Consider the following 21,078-nt stretch of genomic DNA (forward strand, 5'->3'; position numbering starts at 1 on the left):
AGATCCACAGCTTGACTACACTCAGCCTCTGCTGGGACTATGGCTGCATGGGACTCTGCTGTTGACAGTGTTACACAGCTATTTGAAGTTTTTTTAATGATTTTAAAACAGGCTGAGAGGGAGGGGCATTGGGGAGGGAGTGTGACGCTCAGCTGCTGTTAGTACAAACACACATCATGAATGTTTCTAAAGGTCTAGTAAAAATACATGATAACCAATGTGTCTCCTTTCCTCTCCAGGCTGTCAGGCTGTGGGATCACAGAGGAAGGCTGTGCAGCCCTGACCTCAGCTCTCTGTTCAAACCCCTCAACTCTGAGAGAGCTGGATCTGAGCTCCAATCGCCCAGGGGACTCAGGAGTGACGCTGCTCTCTGCCGGACTGAGGGATCCCAACTGTAAACTAGAGAAACTGCTGTAAGTAGAGGCTGTGTGATTGTGTGATGTTTCAACTACAGGCTGTTAGGGGAGATAGGCTCCCATGGAGAGAATTAGGGGTGTGTATCTTTTCCCTCTCTGACGATTCGATAGGATACAGGAAAGATACGTTTAGAAAAATGAATGATTTGATATGATTCAATTCAGCTTTGAGTCAGTTCGATGCGATGCAATTTGATTTGATGAGATTCGGTTCAATTCAAAGTGGTTGGATTTAGAAATACATTTTAAATAAATTCACATCATTTTTTGGGGGGTGAATAGTAGACACTGTAAAAAAAAAAAATAATAATAATAAGTTTTTGCTATTAGCATGAAATAGGAGACGTGCCTATCCATCTTTGATTCTTCTTGCCCGAGTTCTCAGTCTGATTCCAGTGATTCCAATGCGAAGACGCTGCGCGAACCAGAGACTCACAGCGCAGAGCCGAGCAGCCACTCGTGTGATTTATATGGGGTGTTTTTGTTTTAATCCCAGTTACAAACGTTTTATGATTAAAAAGGAGATGGTTCAGATTAAGTTTTTTTCCATAAATATAAACTTACTAAATGCATATTTGTAAAGTTGCTTTATGTTGCAATTCGTTATTTATTCTGCAATACATCAGTATGAAGATCCAAATATTAGTTTAGATTAGTTTTCGGCAACACCATCCAATTTCTTTGTAAACCCACCTTGTACTTCTTCACATGCCAATCATACACATGCAAAGCAAGACAGACTGGTGTCTCTGATCTTTGATCTGCACAAATCACATGGCTTAACCCACCCCCAACACTGTATTGCTGCAGGTGTTCTGACAAACTGAGCTTCCCTATCAGGATGAGCTGTCAACTTAAAATCCGAGGTAGCTCATCCTGTCGGACAGAAGGAACCTATCAGAATGGGATACCCTCTGTTTTTCAACACTACTACTGTATTAGAAGCTTTCAAACCCTATGTAGCTCATCTTGTCATCTATGTGTAAATAGCAAATCACTATGAAATAATACGGTCAAAATTTATTTTAAATGTACATAATTATTACCAACAGATTTATGGGCGTGTTCACTGCGCATGCATACTTTCGCTAGGCAGCTCATTCTGAGAAGTAGCTCAGTTTGTCAGAACACCTGTTCAAAAGTATCATTATAGGAGACGCCAAAGACTTGTGAGTGAAAATAATGCACATTATGATCTGATGTGCAATTGCTGTATCGGTTTGTTGGCCAGTTTGTGACGAGCGGATCGATATTTGACCGGTTCGTTAATAAATATGGACCGGATTGGGGAATTTGAATCGGTGCTGTCGTATCTCAAACAGCTGGACTGGCGCATTGATTTGAATCAGTGAATTGTTACACCCCTAGAGAGAATACTCCATAGTAGAGAAATATGCTGTACCTTAGAATAACTGACAATCTCCAGACAAATTATGTTACACAGTCAGGGTCAGGCTGCTGATGAGCACAATGATGATGAAGCTGAACTACCCAGAGGAGAGACCTAGAGGAAATGCTTAATTACATTTATTCTTCTTCTCCTTCTTACACCCCAACTTGGGCTTGACAAAGTACTGAACTCTGTGCTCGTATTCATAAAGCATCTGAGAGTGAGAAATCAGTCCAAAGTGCCTGGAATATCTGAGTGACATCAATTTGCTGCTACTTTTACTTTTAGAAGTTAAAGCTATTCATAAAGATCCTTTAGAATTAAAAATAATCCTAACTCGACCAATATTTCGGAGACCTCACGAGGTCCACTATCTAGTTAGGAGTTGGAGAAAGCAGCAATAAGAAAACGGCATCAGTGCAGCTTCAGTGAAAGGAGAGATGTTACAGCGGTGCGAGGATGAATAGTTATTACGGCGATATAGACTGAACAGAAATTTATATTGTTTGTTACTGAACAAGTCAGCAATGCAGTTTCGTCCGCCACTGCCAGAAATGCAGCACTGTCAGCAGAGATGCAGTGAGGGGAAAAAAGTATTTGATCCCCTGCTGATTTTGTACGTTTGCCCACTGACAAATAAATGATCAGTCTATAATTTTAATGATAGGTGTATTTTAACAAGTGAGAGACAGAATAACAACAACAAAATCCAGAAAAACGCATTTCAAAAAAAGTTATGATTTGATTTGCATGTTAATGAGGGAAATAATTATTTGATCCCCTATTAATCACCAAGATTTCTGGCTCCCAGGTGTCTTTTATACAGGTAACGAGCTGAGATTAGGAGCTCCTAATCTCAGCTCGTTACCTGTATAAAAGACACCTATCCACAGAAGCAATCAATCAATCAGATTCCAAACTCTCCACCATGGCCAAGACCAAAGAGCTGTCCAAGCATGTCAGGGACAAGATTGTAGACCTACACAAGGCTGGAATGGGCTACAAGACCATCGCCAAGCAGCTTGGTGAGCTTGCATGTTAATGAGGGAAATAATTATTTGATCCCCTATTAATCACCAAGATTTCTGGCTCCCAGGTGTCTTTTATACAGGTAACGAGCTGAGATTAGGTGCTCCTAATCTCAGCTCGTTACCTGTATAAAAGACACCTATCCACAGAAGCAATCAATCAATCAGATTCCAAACTCTCCACCATGGCCAAGACCAAAGAGCTGTCCAAGGATGTCAGGGACAAGATTGTAGACCTACACAAGGCTGGAATGGGCTACAAGACCATCGCCAAGCAGCTTGGTGAGAAGGTGACAACAGTTGGTGCGATTATTCGCAAATGGAAGAAACACAAAATAACTGTCAGTCTCCCTCGGTCTGGGGCTCCATGCAAGATCTCACCTCGTGGAGTTGCAATGATCATGAGGACGGTGAGGAATCAGCCCAGAACTACACGGGAGGATCTTGTTAATGATCTCAAGGCAGCTGGGACCATAGTCACCAAGAAAACAATTGGTAACACACTATGCCATGAAGGACTGAAATCCTGCAGCGCCCGCAAGGTCCCCCTGCTCAAGAAAGCACATGTACAGGCCCGTCTGAAGTTTGCTAATGAACATCTGAATGATTCAGAGGAGAACTGGGGAAAGTGTTGTGGTCAGATGAGACCAAAATCGAGCTCTTTGGCATCAACTCAACTCGCCGTGTTTGGAGGAGGAGGAATGACCCCAAGAACACCATCCCCACCGTCAAACATGGAAGTGGAAACATTGTTTTGGGGGTGTTTTTCTGTTAAGGGGACAGGACAACTGCACCGCATCAAAGGGACGATGGACAGGGCCATGTACCGTCAAATCTTGGGTGAGAACCTCCTTCCCTCAGCCAGGGAATTGAAAATGGGTCGTGGATGGGTATTCCAGCATGACAATGACCCAAAACACACAGCCAATGCAACAAAGGAGTGGCTCAAGAAGAAGCACATTAGGTCCTGGAGTGGCCTAGCCAGTCTCCAGACCTTAATCCCATAGAAAATCTGTGGAGGAAGCTGAAGGTTCGAGTTGCCAAACGTCAGCCTCGAAACCTTAATGACTTGGAGAGGATCTGCAAAGAGGAGTGGGACAAAATCCCTCCTGAGATGTGTGCAAACCTGGTGGCCAAGTACAAGAAACATCTGACCTCTGTGATTGCCAACAAGGGTTTTGCCACCAAGTACTAAGTCGAAGGGGTCAAATACTTTTTTCCCTCATTAACATGCAAATCAATTAATAACTTTTTTGAAATGCGTTTTTCTGAATTTTTTTGTTGTTATTCTGTCTCTCACTGTTAAAATACACCTACCATTAAAATTATAGACTGATCATTTCTTTGTCAGTGGGCAAAATTACAAAATCAGCAGGGGATCAAATACTTTTTTCCCTCACTGTACAGGTGTGACAATGTTGCGGTGTCTGGCCACAGGGAAAGTGCAATAATGAAGTGAGGATTTGGGTGCATCATCACAGCCTTCAATAAGCAGAATTTCCCATCAGACCATAATGGCATTAACAGGCCAGAGATCGACCTACAGTTTATTGATTTCCCCACCACTGCATACAATTATCTCCAAAACAATTGTTCAATTTAAGATGTTTTATGTATATTTTATGATTTTGATTATGAATGTGAAATTAATCTAGCATTTAAATTCCATGTAGCACCTTAACGTCCTTGTAATGAAGGAATGAGGGGGAAACACTTATTTTGTGTGAAATGATTAACAAATAAAGGGCTGAGTTGTATAGTTGTCTTTTCACTTGTTTGTCTACATGTGATCTCACGTTATATTCCCTTAAAATGAAGAAAATAGATCAAAATGAGCCATATTCTAACCTAAACTGTCGTGTACATTTGCTAAAAGTTTTTCCTATGATTGGATCCTCCCAGCTAAAAGTAGGTGTAAGAGACATTATGACTTACTTCTACCTCCTACTCTGAGAGAGTAGTAATTGTACTGTTTTATGCATACGGGCACAGATCACTGCATTGCCTTATGTGCTCCTTCAGGAGGGACAAAGGGAAAATAGATGTGTCCTACACATGCTGCCAAAGACACACTGTTTAGCACAGCCAACCCAGACTCCCCACAGCGCCTCTGTCACACTAATAGGAGGATTTAATCCAGATGGAGCAGCTCACACCCTGAACCTGCAGCACCTGAGCTGCCACAGTCGCTTGTGTTCAGAGACCCAAGTTCTCCACAGCTGACTTCCAGCCCCTCTCCCCCGAGGGCTCCCGGTAACAGCTGACAAAGGCATCGGCTCATCCAGCCTATTGGACACAGCTGGCACTCAGCGCAGTGCTCTTACTGGCTGTGGAGTCAGAGGCAGAGAAGAGACAGAGGAGCATTCAGATAGAGGTGGAGGAGGAACTGATATCATCTCATTCATTACAATCATTTTATACTGTATTCTGGGTCAGCATTCATTTTTGTTTCCACAGACCCTGAATGATTTAAACCTGAATTTTCTGATTTAATTTTCAGAATCTTTACACATAGATTAATACATGTGTTCTTAATGTAATTTACTGTGTTTTAAATTAATAAAACAGTTTTTGTAAGCAGATGTCCCTATGTTCTCTCTCTCCACAGGCTGGGCAGCTGTAATCTCACAGAGCGGTCGTGTGCAGCTCTGGCCTCAGCTCTCAGGGCAGACCACTCCCAGCTGAGAGAGCTGGAGCTGAGTGGCAACGACCTGGGGGATTCAGGAGTGAAGCTGCTCTCTGCTGGGCTGCAGGATCCCAACTGTAAACTACAGAGACTGGGGTGAGGAACACTGCGCTGTGCACTGAGGAGCAAGTCAAGAAGCTCAATATGTCATTCATAGAGACCACTCTGTGCAGTTTTTATTTTATTCAGTATAATATAATCTTGAGTCTGTGTGCATTTCTGCCCTGGAAACAGACACATTTTGAACATATGGTCAATCCAGACCTCTCTGTTGTGCTGTACTATCCTACAGACACCGCTAGACAACTGAAATGACCAATATGTCCTCAAGACTATTCATATTTACATGGAATTCATTTCTATTCAAATTTAGTTTGTCGTTTATCTAAAACACCATTTGAAATGTTATCAATTGCCCTTCAATTAAGTATTATATACGAGTTAATATTACTGAATATAATTTAAACATTACTGTATTTAAATTGTTATCTGAAAATACCAGTAAGGTGTAATATTGAATAGCTTTTTGGATCAACCTTGGCTCACTGATCAGGGGACCTGAACCTGTAATAATGTTGGATGTTATTAATACACTCTATTCTTGGCGTTTATTGGAACAACTGTAGGTTTGCCTGAATCATGTAGTTTTATTGTTGAAGGTAAAGTTATTGAAAGTTGGATGAGATCTACGTGGCATTGATGCAATATTGTGGTAGTTGTGTTATTAGCTGTGGTAGGCCGCGTGTTAGGTGTTAAGTATTATGATCTTTGATGGAACTAAAAAACAAAACAAAACCCTAAAACAGGATAAATGTTGGGGCTCCAGCACTCATGACTGCCAGCTCCCTCAACAGCTCTGTTCTACCGACCACATTCATCTTCCTGATATACCCTTTCCTTCAATGACCCTTGCCTTAGACCAAACCATTTCCCCATATAAGGGAAATAAGGGGAAAGGGTCATTCAAAATCATACATACCGTAGAGCAAAATAAATACAGATACAAAGAATGTACTCTCCAAACAGAGATAAATATCTGTGGCCTACTGTGAGCATTTTGGTATTTGAAGCTGCATAAAAACCCTGAGAAAAATTGCCTCTGTAATAGCCTCCTTATCCTCACCAAACATGGCTGCCCAAATTCCCTCACAAAACAACCAAGGGTAAACGTAATATTTCTCCCGTTGTGCACACTGCCATTGTATTTCTGCTCTCACTCCCTTTTAATGTGACATAACATTTAGGTCTATTGGTGCTGTGTTTTAACTCGTGTTATAACAGTACACAATAACAGTCAAACCATTCAAATAGTCAGTTACTGTTTTAACCCTCAGAGTACTGAACTCACAGCGACCACTCTACTCCTCAGGATTACAGCGCTCTCACACAAATCACAGCGCTTGATATAGCGCAGCAAATTACTTAATTTTACATCAATAACTATAATGATCATATGAAACCTATACATCACAAGAAATGTAAGACTGCAGTTTTTCATTCATTCTATAACTATTTTTGGAAAGAATACAGAAATGTGCATTAGCAAAGAAACCTAGTTTATACAGACACCTTTTTATTCTCACAACATTGTTTTCAAAATTAACCTTCAAGAGATGTCATCAGTTTTGCAAGGAGCGCACCTGTCTAGAAACACATAAGAACTACAGGCAAAACAACAAAAACTAAACAAATCGGCTGGTCGGGTTGAGCTGTGTTAAATAAATATAAAAGCATCTTTAAATGTACTTATTCTTGTTGTTGTCATTATTACTACCAGTAATATTTAATCATAACAATAATAAGTACATTGCTTACTTTGCATTGATTTTAAACACGTGTGTTCGACTTGGTGCAGATGTGATCTTTCTTCTCTGCTGAGAAATCGGATGGTCGGGTTTGCTGTGTTGAATACATCTCAAGACTATTACTTCTGTGTATTTCTTAATCTTAGCATTTTTCTTTTGTGTTAATTCTGTAATTTGTGTTGAAAAGGGGATTCTGACATTGAGTTTAACCAGCTGAAATAAACTAGAAACTTCTTAATCTGTACCTTCACCTCGCATTTACATTCTCGTGATAAACTTCTGTCTCCCCCTCTTCTGCTGTCATACCTGTCAACAATACTGAACAATGTGCCCAATTAAAAGTTTACAATACTAAAACAATTGCTTAATTAAGTTTTATTGTTCTCAGAAGCAGTGAAATGTTCAAAACATCCCTCATTTGACTCCCTTAAAAGCATTCTCATGTAGTGAGTACTTTCAGCCCACCACCATTTTTCCTATCTCCGACGAGAAAAAACCTGCTTGTTTTAAAAGCTTTTTGACTGGTTAACACTCACACCAAACCTCTCTGCCATTTGCTTAAGAAACACTAAGGCAATTATTTTTATGTTGAAAAACAAGAAGAATTTTGCAATAAAGCATTTTAATAAATCAGTGTTTTTGCAAACTTTTTATCCGAATATAGTAATTATTAACAGCCCTACCGATCACCATTTTCAGTGTTTACATTAAGATTTCAAGACCCAGGCTGCCATTTTGGTATCTACGATATGGAACTACTGCTTCCGATTGGCTGACGAGAAAATTTAAATCTCATATTATACCCGAAGTTGTCCACCCCCCAGAAATGTTTGCACTTACAGACAATCCTGGGGATGACTCTGCTGTGTATATACATGTGTGTGTGTGTATATATATATATATATATATTTGTGGTGCTGCACCGCAGTGTTGATCCACAGTGAGAAGAGACTGGCAGTATTTATTTAATTCCTGATGTGTCCAGGGTCATACTACAGGGTTATATATATATTTTTTTTTTATTTTATTAGTTCCTGCTGTTGATCTGAACTGCTTCAAATCTGCATGCACATTTGAGTCAATTTTTGTTGTCCATTTGAGATTTCCCTTAATGTGAGAGTAGTTAGGCCAGCATGATAGAAATACAAGCTGCTCTTACATTTGCAACACAATTGAGCCTTAATACCATTTCCCTTAATCCTCAGTGCTGGCAGGTGACTGTAGTGATGATTCCAGCTGGACACAGTGTAGCTAGACTACTGAACCTAATGTAGGGACAGCCAGACCAGACTGAGAGTGAAGACAGAGAACTGAAGAGTCATCAGTAAATAGTCAGTAAACATGTTCAAGATAATCTCATGATCGGAGATAAATCTCCACAGTCTTTCCTGCCAGACAGTCTGAGTGATGTGTGGTGACTGCAGAGCTGAGCGAATGAGAGAGTGTCTCCTTCTCCCCACAGGCTGTCAGGTTGTCAAGTCACAGAGGAAGGCTGTGCAGCCCTGGCCTCAGCTCTGCGCTCAAACCCCTCTACTCTGAGAGAGCTGGATCTGAGCTACAATCACCCAGGGGACTCAGGAGTGACGCTGCTCTCTGCTGGACTGGAGGATCCCAAGTGTAAACTAGAGAAACTGCTGTAAGTAGAGGCTGTGTGACTGTGTGAATATTCATCCTCTGACTGTGGTTTCTCAGCTATGCTCCTCTCCCCTGCTCTCACCCTGTCTCTCCCTCTCCTCTCATTAGTCCTCCTCACACCTGTTGTCTGTCACAGCTCTGTGTTTGTGTAATATCATTCGCTGTCTCTTAACAGACAGACTGGAAGTGGGAGTCCCAGAGCTGCTCTGTGGTTTAGTCTTGATAAATCCATCATACTGACAGAATGAAAATTATCACACTATAGAAATGAAAAGTATGCATCATAGTCGGTATTTCATTCCTTTGTCCTGTGTTTCACCGCGTCAGACCAGAAAATGTCATGAAATCATATTACATATTTTTATTTCTTACAGAGTCAACCACAGTGGAGAGAACAGGATCAAACCAGGGCCTCGGAAATGTAAGTCTGTTTGGACTGAGGAATCAAATCCATCCCAAAATACTAATTCAGAAAGAGAAAAATAGACTGAGAGAGACAATGAGAAAAGGGCAAGAGAATGGGAATAGATTGGGATGAAAAGTAAATTTGAACTTTCTCTCTCACCATCTGCCCTCACTCTTCTCTTCTCTGTCTCTCCCTCTGTCCTCCTCTCTCAGCTCCTTGTCTCCTCTACCATTCCTCTCCTTCATCTCTGTCTCCATGGCTGAACACATACAGTCCAGTGGTGTTTACCACTGGGTTCCTGCATGCCTTTAAAAGTAATTACATGTCAAATTATTTTTAAAGCCCTTAAAAGTCATTAAAATGAATGATGTTGTCATTAAAAGTCAATGTTTATAAGCGATAACAGACCACAGTAACATAATTTCCAATGGTCAATACCATGCCTATGTTCTACACAATGCTATGCAGCTAAAACAGAGCATGTCTCTATCACAAATCATTTCTCCATAAATTAATACTTTGTAATTGATGAATACTTATCTGACACAACAACTTTGTAAAATAAACATTAGTCGATGTAAAAATACCTTCCTATCAGAAATTTATGGAAATGGCATAATTACAGCAGCAATAAGCAGACCTGTCAAATTTCATGGATTCTCGCATTATTATGGTTTCCTGATATTGTCACATCTTCAAATTAACTATAAAGGACTATTTGTTTATGAAGGAATATTTAACAATTACAGCTGAAACTGACAGACCAATATGTTTTTCTTTTTCAACTTGTATTAATTACATTTTAACTCAATAATAGCTTAGCAATGTGAGCTGATACAAAAATATCTTAATATTTGCTTCCTTGTGGCAATGTTTTCCGGTCATAACAGTGAAATACAAAATGTATTAGACCTATCTATCTAGCTAATTTATACAATCTACTTAACTAAACAATTTACTTTCCACATTTCCAAACCACACTCAACATATAGACGGCATTCAGAAACATACCTATGAGTTCAAGTTCCAGTGAATACAAAATAAATAGCAATAGCTGGCTGTGTGTGTAGCTTAATAATATCAATGTGTTTGTTAATTGTATTTATTTCACCAGGAAATGTACACATTGAGACCAAGGCCTCATTTACAAGGAGGTCCTGGGACACCAACAGTCAACACATTAATTAATGTGTGGTACACTAAAATGATCATTAAATCAGTTGAGCTTTTTACAATGCAGAAGCATGTCGTGTTAAGTAATTGCATGATGACATGTTTAAAACCAGATAAGGATAGTCCATCAGATTCTCTCTTCAGAGTGTTGGGAAAATAATTCCTTTGAGAAATCTTTGATAGCCGATGTGCAAAAGACAGTTCTCCCTTGCATGTACGCAACCTCAGGACAACCAGACTATCAGTATCACTAGACTGTAAATGATATGTGTTGCTATTTTTTATCACCAAAGTATACAAACATACAGGGACCAAACCATTGATAACCTTAACCTGTTGCACTTTTCTGTTATTGCTAGTGTCACAGAAGGGTGTTTGGCTTTCAGGTGGGTTAACATACAGTTATAGATTTGTGGTATATTAATTGCACTGCACATATTATACACTTCACAGTGTTTTCATTTACTTTGTCAAAGCAGGGGCACACAAAAAATTAATTAATTTTAAAAAATAGTGGTACATCATCACCATCATAAATGGTTCATATTTAATGCTAAAGTGAAATATGCAACAACGTGCAAGACATTTAAATACAGTGCTGTACAGTGGAACCTCGTGGGGGGCAGTGTCTCAAACCAAAAAGTGCGGGTGGGGGGGTGCCAGTCGGGTCATATAGGGCACAAAAAGGGCAGCGGAAAGAAAATGGGCACCCCTGCCCCCCTGCCCGCCCCTGTGTAAATACACGCATACAAAGCAGCGTCGTTGCAAACTCAAAACGAAACTCAAACGTTTTCCATTTATTTTTTCATTTATGATATAGGCTATATTTATATTTTGAATTCAATATGTATGGCACTAGTTTTATCACATAGCATAATGCACCACGGCTGTGCAACGCACCGCACGGCACCGCCAGAGGCTCTGAGCACACTACACATTTAAATGTCTTTAAAATCACTTTTTGAAAAAAAAAAAAAGTTCGGATCTCTGTTAGTTACAAGTTTTAAAATAATCTTTTCTGAATTTGTATTGTTTGCTTTGCTTTGTTGGCTAACCTAGCTGCTTGATTTCTTGCTTGCTTTGTTGTGTGTGTACTGCACTGCTGTGTTGTATCTGTCTGTTTTGACTGTTGCCTGAGTGTAGCGCCTGGGTATAATAGATCAAATGTATAATAATAATGGAGTTGAGGAGGTAAAGAAAGAAACGGGCTTCATTTGCGGACGCACACGAGTTCAAGTAACGGGAAAGGCGGAGTGCTTTCTGCGGTTTAAATGCATCCAATGTGCCGTCTTTGACAGACAGCTTGTCGGGTCCAGAGGCAGCGGCCTGCAGCGGCCGAGTCTCCATCCTGCCATCGCGGTGCAGCGCGTCTCTCTCTCGCCATGTGAGTGCAGCTGTCTTCAAACTGTCTTCAGTGTCAATTCAGTGTAAACTGCTCCTATACTTCCCACGGGTGTAGCTGCTGCCTCCGCCATCTCTCAAGTTTTAATCGACGATTCATTATATTCAGATTTTAGTCGATTTTAATTATCGACGTTATTTGTAAATTGTTGCAGCCCCGCTGTCCCCGAGTATACTATTGTATCTGCAAGTGTGTTTTAATGACGAGGCATATCGTGCCAAATGAATCGCTGCAACACTGTCATAAACGTAATACACAGGACTTGTAGTTTTCGTTGCCTTCTCGGTTAATTGCGACAATCCACAACCGAACTACATTTCCCACATTTGCAACTGTAATAACAATCAGTGTAAAATATCGTTATAATAATCATGTCAATGTAGTATGTCCTTATAGAGTTCAAATATTGTATGGTGAAACTGTGAATTTCACATTCGCACAACATTTGTAATCGCAAATGCGAGTAAAATGCTCGCACTGTAGAGCCCTGCAAAGTATTTCCATGCAGAACGTCTCTGTGAGGAAGCCATTGCTCGCATTCTTGTAGCGCAGATTTCCGCAGATCTGCGCAGATCTGCAGAATTCCACCGATTGTCGGAAGTTCATCAAAGTATATGGACTTTGTCAATGTAACTATTATAATCCTAGAACACTTTGATCCAGGTCATTAAAAAGTCATTAATTATAACTATGAAAAGTCATTATTTTGCCACATCCTTAACCTGCAGGAACCTTGTACCAGGACTGTCACTACACTGTTATTTGTCAGACACTGTATTCTAACTGATTGATATCCATAATATTAACCACAGCACTGTGTGACTAATGGTGTAGTTCTGTAATTCAGACTCCTGTCGGAAGTTCAGCTCTTGTGGACGCCTTCTGTGCAAGATGAGTAATTAGAGAGGTGTCTTACCTCTGTGTAAGGATATCCAAGTCGTCAGTGTAAAAGTAACTCTAACAACAGGTCGTGATCACAAAAAAACAACTAACAATTAAAAAAACAATAAACAATTATTTTAAACTAGATAATCCACTAATCACGATATATTTGCAAATTAACTTTGAAACACACTGAGGATCTTGTCCTATCCGCACTCTCTCATTGAATGAGCTCTGTGCTGAGCTTATATCCAGTTCAGGTTCTGTTGCTCCTCCCATGAGCTCTACCATTACTAGGTGTCATAGCTAAACAAATAAATAGTAATAACAATTACATCCTCTTATATTGCATTCAAATATAGTAAAATACGTATACAAGGTTTCTGGGCAACACAATGTCCTTTCAAGCAAATACACACACACACACACAATATAGGTTCACCCCTCTATTGACTTGGTCATGCTTGCTCCCTGTTGGCTTCAATGCTCTTGGCACAGATTCTACGAGTTTCTGGACTCTACTGGAGGGATGAACACCATTCTTCCAAAAGATCTTCCCCGATTTGGCGTTTTGATGATGGTGGTGGAGAGCGCTGTCTAACACGTTGGTCCAAAATCTCCCATAGGTGTTCAATTGGGCTGAGATCTGGTGACTGTGAAGGCCATAGCATATGATTCAAATCAATGTCATACTCATCAAACCATTAAGTGAGCCCTCGTGCCCTGTGGATGGGGGCATTGTCATCCTGGAAGAGACCATGCGAGGATTATAAATGTTTCACCATAGGATAAAGGTGATCACTCAGAATTACTTTGTAATGATTTGCAGTGACCCTTCCCTCTAAGAGGACAAGTGGACCCAAACCATGCCAGGAAAATGCCGCCCACAGCATAACAGAGCCTCCGGACCCCCTCACTTTAGGGGTCCAACAGTCAGGCGTGTACTGTTCTCTTGGTGTCACCACACATGCACTCGCCCACTTGTCCAGAGCACTAGCCAGTTGAGCGTCTGTGTGACTGAAGCTCCTGCCATTCGTGCCCCAATAATGACCCTTCTTTAAAAGTCATGTAGATTCTTTCCTCTTGCCGTCTTGATCCAAAATCGAGGTCAACTGTGCCTCCTCAGCATTTTATACATGCCACAGAGCATGATAGGATGTTAATTGCTTAATTGTATCATGTAGTACACTTGTTTGGAGGAATCTGCATTCGTTGTGTTCCTCCACTCATTTATTCAGGTTTTCCCTTTAATTTGTCACTGGTCTGTATATACAATCCAACCACAGACTCCCAGCCCCCAGCCCTGACAGGAGCCATCTGTCACACTGACATTATTATTAGTTTTATTAATATTACCCTCTCTGCCTCATTCTCCCTCTTTCCTCGCTTTCCCTCTCCCTATAGCTACGCTCTTCCTTCCCTCCTCCCAAACCCACTCTTTTCTTCTGTCCTTTCATCTCCTCTCTCCCTCTCTCCTTTCTCTCTCTCTCCTGTTCTTTTCTTCACCAGCGTGTAGACAGGTGTTCTACATGTTTCATTTTTAAGATTAAAAATTGTAATTATTCTCCATTATCCCTCTCCTCTCAGACTCAAATTATTCTCAACTCTCTGTTTTCTTGTTTTTAGCTTTTCTTGACCCCTAACTTGGGTCACAGGAACAGCCAGGGGACTGGAGAACTCGTGTGCGGGCAAAAGGCAGGTCAATAATGGGTGTGGGTCAAATACTGGTGAACAGGGCAATGCAGGCAAAACAAGAAAGCGTTGTCGTTACATCAGGCGTGGGGTTGGTCGATCGGGCAGAAAGAATAACACAGGGAATCCGGAAAACGTGGTCTCATAAAACAGGCAAGGGTCAGTAAACTCTATTAGTCAAAACACTAATCAGAATACAGGCTCAGAAATGTTGCTAAATGCAGACAAGACTTTGCGATAAAGGTATAGCTGGATGGGGTTTAAACACACAGAGGTGATGGGCAGAGAAACAGGAGATAGGTTAAGGTAATTATTCAATAATGAGGAAAAAAGGCAAGGAGAGCAGAAGGGGAAACTGGGACTGGGGTGGCATCTAGTGGAGGACGTGGGAATGAAGCTGTGGGCATGACACTACCTTACCTCTCTTCCCTCCCCCTGTCCTCTGTGTCTGTCTAACCCTAACCCTCTCCTCCTTCTCTGTCTCTGCAGTCTCAGTCCATCTGTCCCTCTCTCTTCTCCCAGTTTTTCCCTGGCATGACTACATGGGTAATGTGAGCAGACAAAGATACAGTGCAGGTCTCTCTTTCTCCTCATACCCCCCACTGTCCCAGTCCAATTCAGAAGAGCTTAAACAGTGTGGCAAGTTTTGACCAAGCATTTACAGTGCAGCAGAACAGTGCAAAAGATATTTAATGTCTCACATTACTGTACACAGATACACACAGGACAGATACAGACAAATTCAAAGTGCTGAGTTAATGTTTGGCCATTCCTATTTGTACATTGGATTGGACTGACAGGATCTGACAAGATACAAAGACAAATTAAATAACTGGAAAGTTACACTGCAGCAGTAATTCCTCCACCTACTACTGTAACAACAACAGAGCCTGTATCCCCAGTAGGAGACTCAAGAATAGTGTTTATTTCAGCTTCATCTACATGTCCAAAAAGGCAAGTTCAGCCTCTTTCCCCATTCAAGTCCCTGGGACTGAAGACACCCCCACACAATGACAAAAATAGAATGTTATACAATGTATCAAATAATAATAATGTTATTAACCTAAATGCTGTACACCTACTGAGCACACAACAGACTCAAATCCCCAGATACACCACAATTCTGTCTCTCATTGTGTGTCGGGGGGTTTTCATCCAGCTGCAGTTTCCATTATTATTATCTCCCTCACTGTCTTCCATTTCCTGTCTCTCTCTCCTCTATTCTGTCTCTACAGAATTCTCTCAATACACACACAAATGAAAGAGCACAGTGAAGCACTATCAGCTGCTGTGTGGAGCACAGAGAATATATTATAGAAGTAAAGTTGTATAAGGAATAAGCACCTCTAACCATTCTCCACTCCCCCAGCCCTCTTCTACCCAACTCCTCTCTCCTCTGTTTTTCAGCCAGACTTTCTGTTGCTTCATTTCTGTTTTGTACTATTTCAATATCAGTTCACTATCCCTCACATAAAATAATGAAATAAATACAGTATTAATACATACATTCTCTCTAGTCTTCCTGGTGTGCACTGTTACAGTACAGGGAAACTGCACAGCACAGCTGCCAGTCAGTGTGTTTCAGAGCCACATGGTCTGTAGTGTTCAGCTCCTCATCAGCGCTTTTCAGCATGAAAGGAGACACTAATCTGATCGCCAGTTCTCCTCTTTCCCTCTCCCTCTGTCCTTCCCATTGTGTGCTCCCTCCCTCTCAGCCTAAGCTCCTCCCTCTCTTCCCTCCATCCCAGTCCTCTCTCCCTCTCTCCTCTGATCTGTCCTTCAGCTTCTCACACTTTCATCACATATTGATGACAATAAAACGTCAGTGTGTTGCTTATTGTTGCTACATACCAGTACAATCATCAAATAAGAGGGAAGGTCAGAGGCACCACTACCACTCTACCTGACCCTTCTCCTTTATTAGTATTACAAAATTTGAGACCCTTATCCAGGGCAACTTACAATTGTTACATTGTATCACATTTTACCCATTTATACAGCTGGGAATTTACTGGAGCAATCTAGGTACTCGACACTACCGTCCTTTCTCTCCCTCACCCTCTACACTCTGCACCCCTTCCTCTCCTCCACTTGTCTCTCCCTCTAACTATCCTATTTCCTTTCTCCTTACCCCTGCTCCCCTCCTCCTCTCTTCCTCACTATCACACTGACACTCCTCTCACCCACTTTCTCTTCCCCATATATCATTCCCACCCTCTCCATGAACCCCCATCTCCATTCATCCACCTCTCTCTATTTACACCTCCTCTCTGTCCCTCTCTTTTCTCCCCCTCTCCGTCAGTCTAGTGTAGAGGCACACAATTAGCACAGACCCCCCAAGAGGCCGGAGGTCCTCAGTTGATCTGGTTTATTCCACACAGAGCTCTGAGTCACAAGCACTCCACAGAGTGAAGCTGCATCTAATATACTGTACAGGCTTCATGGAACATATCGTATGTTCATATTTCTCCCAAATTCTATTCCCCACCACTGTCCTCCCTCAATCCTCCCCCTGAGTCAGCACTGTCCACATCCTCCACAGAACAGCATCCTTCTGCACGTGTTCTCCGCACTGTCAGCACATTAAATTGTCCATCTGTTTGCAAAGCCCACGTTACAGGAGGGTGAATGTCCAGGATCGATCTTGTGTCCGTGTATCTGTCTGTGAGGATTTGTCCTCAGACGGCAATAGAGCTGGAGAGAGACGTTATTCAGCATTTCTTTAGCTCATAGTTTATTAATGTTACACTCATTTTCCAGACCCTTCACAAGCCTCACCCCTCCATCAACCTCTCCTCTCTCCCTCCCTCCTCCCCATCTACCTTCTCTCCCTCTCTTCCTCACCCCCTCCATCTACCTCCATTCCCTCCACCTGTCCATCCTGACAGATCTTCCATCCCTCCATCTCTCCTCCTTTTCTACCCTCCCTTCCCAGCTCACTGCCCTCCTTTTCCTGAATCTCTCCATCTCTCTTCTCCCTGCCTTTCCCCTCTACTTACCTCCCCTCCCTCTCTGTCTACAGTGAGGGAAACAAGTATTTGATCCCCTGCTGATTTTGTACATTTTTCCACTGACAAAGAAATGATCAGTCTATAATTTTAATGGTAGGTGTATTTTGACAGTGAGAGAAAAAATCCAGAAAAATGCATTTCAAAAAAGCTATCAATTGATTTGCATGTTAAAGAGGGAAATAAGTATTTGACCCCTTCGACTTAGTACTTGGTGGCAAAACCCTTGTTGGCAATCACAGAGGTCAGATGTTTCTTGTAGTTGGCCACCAGGTGTGCACACATCTCAGGAGGGATTTTGTCCCACTCCTCTTTGCAGATCCTCTCCAAGTCATTAAGATTTCGAGGCGGACGTTTGGCAACTCGAACCTTCAGCTCCCTCCACAGATTTTCTATGGGATTAAGGTCTGGAGACTGGCTAGGCCACTCCAGGACCTAATGTGCTTCTTCTTGAGCCACTCCTTTGTTGCCTTGGCTGTGTGTTTTGGGTCATTGTCATGCTGGAATACCCATCCACGACCCATTTTCAATGCCCTGGCTGAGGGAAGGAGGTTCTAACCCAAGATGTGAAGGTACATGGCCCCGTCCATCGTCCCTTTGATGCGGTGCAGTTTTCCTGTCCCCTTAGCAGAAAAACATCCCCAAAGCATAATGTTTCCACCTCCATGTTTGACGGTGGGGATGGTGTTCTTGGGGTCACTCCCCCTCCTCCAAACACGGTGAGTTGAGTTGATGCCAAAGAGCTCGATTTTGGTCTCATCTGACCACAACACTTTCACCTAGTTCTCCTCTGAATCATTCAGATGTTCATTGGCAAACTTCAGACGGGCCTGTACATGTGCTTTCTTGAGCAGGGGGACCTTGCGGGCGCTGCAGGATTTCAGTCCTTCACGGCGTACTGTGTTACCAATTGTTTTCTTGGTGACTATGGTTCCAGCTGCCTTGAGATCATTAACAAGATCCTCCCGTGTAGTTCTGGACTGATTCCTCACCGTCCTCTTGATCATTGCAACTCCACGAGGTGAGATCTTGCATGGAGCCCCAGACCGAGGGAGACTGACAGTTATTTTGTGTTTCTTCCATTTGCGAATAATCGCACCAACTGTTGTCACCATCTCACCAAGCTGCTTGGCGATGGTCTTGTAGCCCATTCCAGCCTTGTGTAGGTCTACAATCTTGTCCCTGACATCCTTGGACAGCTCTATAGTCTTGGCCATGGTGTAGAGTTTGGAATCTGATTGATTGATTGCTTCTGTGGACAGGTGTCTTTTATACAGGTAACGAGCTGAGATTAGGAGCACTCCCTTTAAGAGAGTGCTCCTAATCTCAGCTCATTACCTGTATAAAAGACACCTGGGAGCCAGAAATCTTGCTGATTGATAGGGGATCAAATACTTATTTCACTTATTATCATGCAAATCAATTTATAACTTTTTTGAAATGCGTTTTTTTTGTTGTTGTTGTTATTCTGTCTCTCACTGTTAAAATACACCTACCATTAAAATTATAGACTGATCATTTATTTGTCAGTGGGAAAATGTACAAAATCAGCAGGGGATCAAATACTTTTTTCCCTCACTGTACCCACCCCGCATAGTCTCCATCTACCTCCTCACTCCATCTCTTCTCCTCCCGGCCTCTCTATTCCCTGCATTTTCTGTCATCACTTCTCCTTCCTCTCCTGTTTTGCTCCTGCTTTTCCCATCTTCACCACCTTCACCTCTCCTTTCATCTTCTCCCCCTACCTTTCCCTTCTTCACCCCCCACTCCATTTCCTCTATTCTCACTGTTCATCTTCTCCCTCTGTTTTTATTATTATTATTATTATTATTATTATTATTATTATTATTATTATTATTATTATTATTGTTACTGGACTCCAGTTGTGCTCCAGTTGATTCCAGTGCTGATGTTCTCTCTTCTCTCCTCCCTGTTGTCTGCAGATGCCTGTCGACTCACACTGGACCCCAACACAGCGCACAGTCGCCTGTCTCTGTCTGAGGGGAACAGAAAGGCCACACGGGGGACAGAGGATCAGCCACACCCTGATCACCCAGAGAGATTTGACTGCTATATCCAAGTGCTGTGCACAGAGGGTCTGACTGGCCGCTGTTACTGGGAGGCTGAGTGGAGTGGGGAGTGGGGTTATATAGGCGTCACATGTAAAGGAATCGGAAGGAAAGGAAGAGGTGATGACTGTGGCTTTGGACGCAATGATAAGTCCTGGAGTTTGTACTGCAGGGGTTTCAGTTGCTCAGCCCGGCACAATAACAATCACACTGCCATACCTGCCCCTGCCCCCCCCAGAGTAGGAGTGTATCTGGACTGGCCAGCCGGCACTCTGTCGTTTTACAGCGTCTCCTCTGACACATTGACCCTCCTGCACACCTTCCACAGCGCATTCACTGAGCCCCTCTATCCAGGGTTTGGGGTTAATTTCTATGACTCCAGTGTGTTTAGGGTTGACTCCAGTGTGTCCCTGTGTCAGCTGGAGTAGCTGCTGTGTCCAATAAGAGCCTCTGTCTGCAGCCTGTCTGTCCTCTGAGCTCCTCAGTACAGTGAGTGACACTGTGTTGTAACAGTCACCTGTGCAGCCGCACTGTCCTCCCAGAGCAGTTATTACTGACCAATGAAAACACTGACACAGCGAGACAGCTGGAGGGACAGACAGCGACAGCAGGACGACAGATGTGTCCATTCAGACACACAGGGTTTATTGTGTAGAGATGATGTCAGAGGTGAATATAAATATACTATTAACAACCTGTTAGTGTGTTTCTCTGAAGTGTGTTTTGTAATTGAACAGATGTCTTTTGTCTGAACTCTATACCTCTTTGTAATTGTAATTCTATTGTAATTCACAACCATGTAATTTAGTGTTTGTTTGTAGGAATTACAAATCACAAATGAATATGAATAAAGCTCAGACATTCATAATGGATTGCAATTGTCTAATTGGTGTTACAGATATGTTCTCATATGATTGCTTTCCATCTGTAACTCATTTGTATATCTTTAAAGCATGTGTTGTGTTTCCTTATTCCTGATGAAGACACACAAGTGCCGAATTGTCAGATTTTAATAAATATATGTTGAGGGATTGTATTCCAAATGTCTTCTTCACTTCATTCTGTGTGTTTCAGTGCAACAATGTGTGTCAGTGTGTCAGGGTGGACGCTGTGGGTCAGTGTGTGTTACAGTGTGTCCATGTGAATGCTGGGTGTCAGTGTGTGTAACTCTGTGTATGGGTGGACCGTAGACAGAAATCCCAGGGGGGACGGGGGGACGGGGGGACGGACAACCCCCCCATCCTGGGAAAAATATGGCCCCCAACATAATGTAATTTCAATAATATTAATAATACACAATGAAGCAGTTGTGCTGATTATAGATGACTCAATCCACTCAATCGCACCACAGCGATTTAGTTTTATTTTATTTAAAATTGCATACTGTGTGTGACATACTTGTCCATAGCTGTTGTTTGACGAGTTGAGACGCTGACTGAACAATAAATAAGTATTTTTGAAGGATATTTTGGTTGATTTATTTGGG

The 21,078-nt window shown here is 42.0% G+C and overlaps 1 protein-coding gene across 1 annotated transcript in view; it reads left to right on the forward strand.

Annotated features, from left to right (window-relative positions):
* LOC136714165 (NACHT, LRR and PYD domains-containing protein 3) overlaps nt 1–20,628 on the forward strand; it is a 36,261-nt gene extending 15,633 nt beyond the window's left edge. The window contains exons 4-8 of the mRNA XM_066691489.1: nt 240–413; nt 5,443–5,616; nt 8,788–8,961; nt 9,335–9,381; nt 19,467–20,628. Coding sequence (XP_066547586.1) covers nt 240–413; nt 5,443–5,616; nt 8,788–8,961; nt 9,335–9,381; nt 19,467–20,020 — 1,123 coding nt within the window. The 3' untranslated portion in view covers nt 20,021–20,628. The remainder of the gene's footprint in view (nt 1–239; nt 414–5,442; nt 5,617–8,787; nt 8,962–9,334; nt 9,382–19,466) is intronic.
* The last annotated feature ends 450 nt before the right edge of the window (nt 20,629–21,078 follow it).

Source organism: Amia ocellicauda, chromosome 18 (genome assembly GCF_036373705.1).
Source record: "Amia ocellicauda isolate fAmiCal2 chromosome 18, fAmiCal2.hap1, whole genome shotgun sequence".
NCBI lineage: Eukaryota > Metazoa > Chordata > Actinopteri > Amiiformes > Amiidae > Amia > Amia ocellicauda.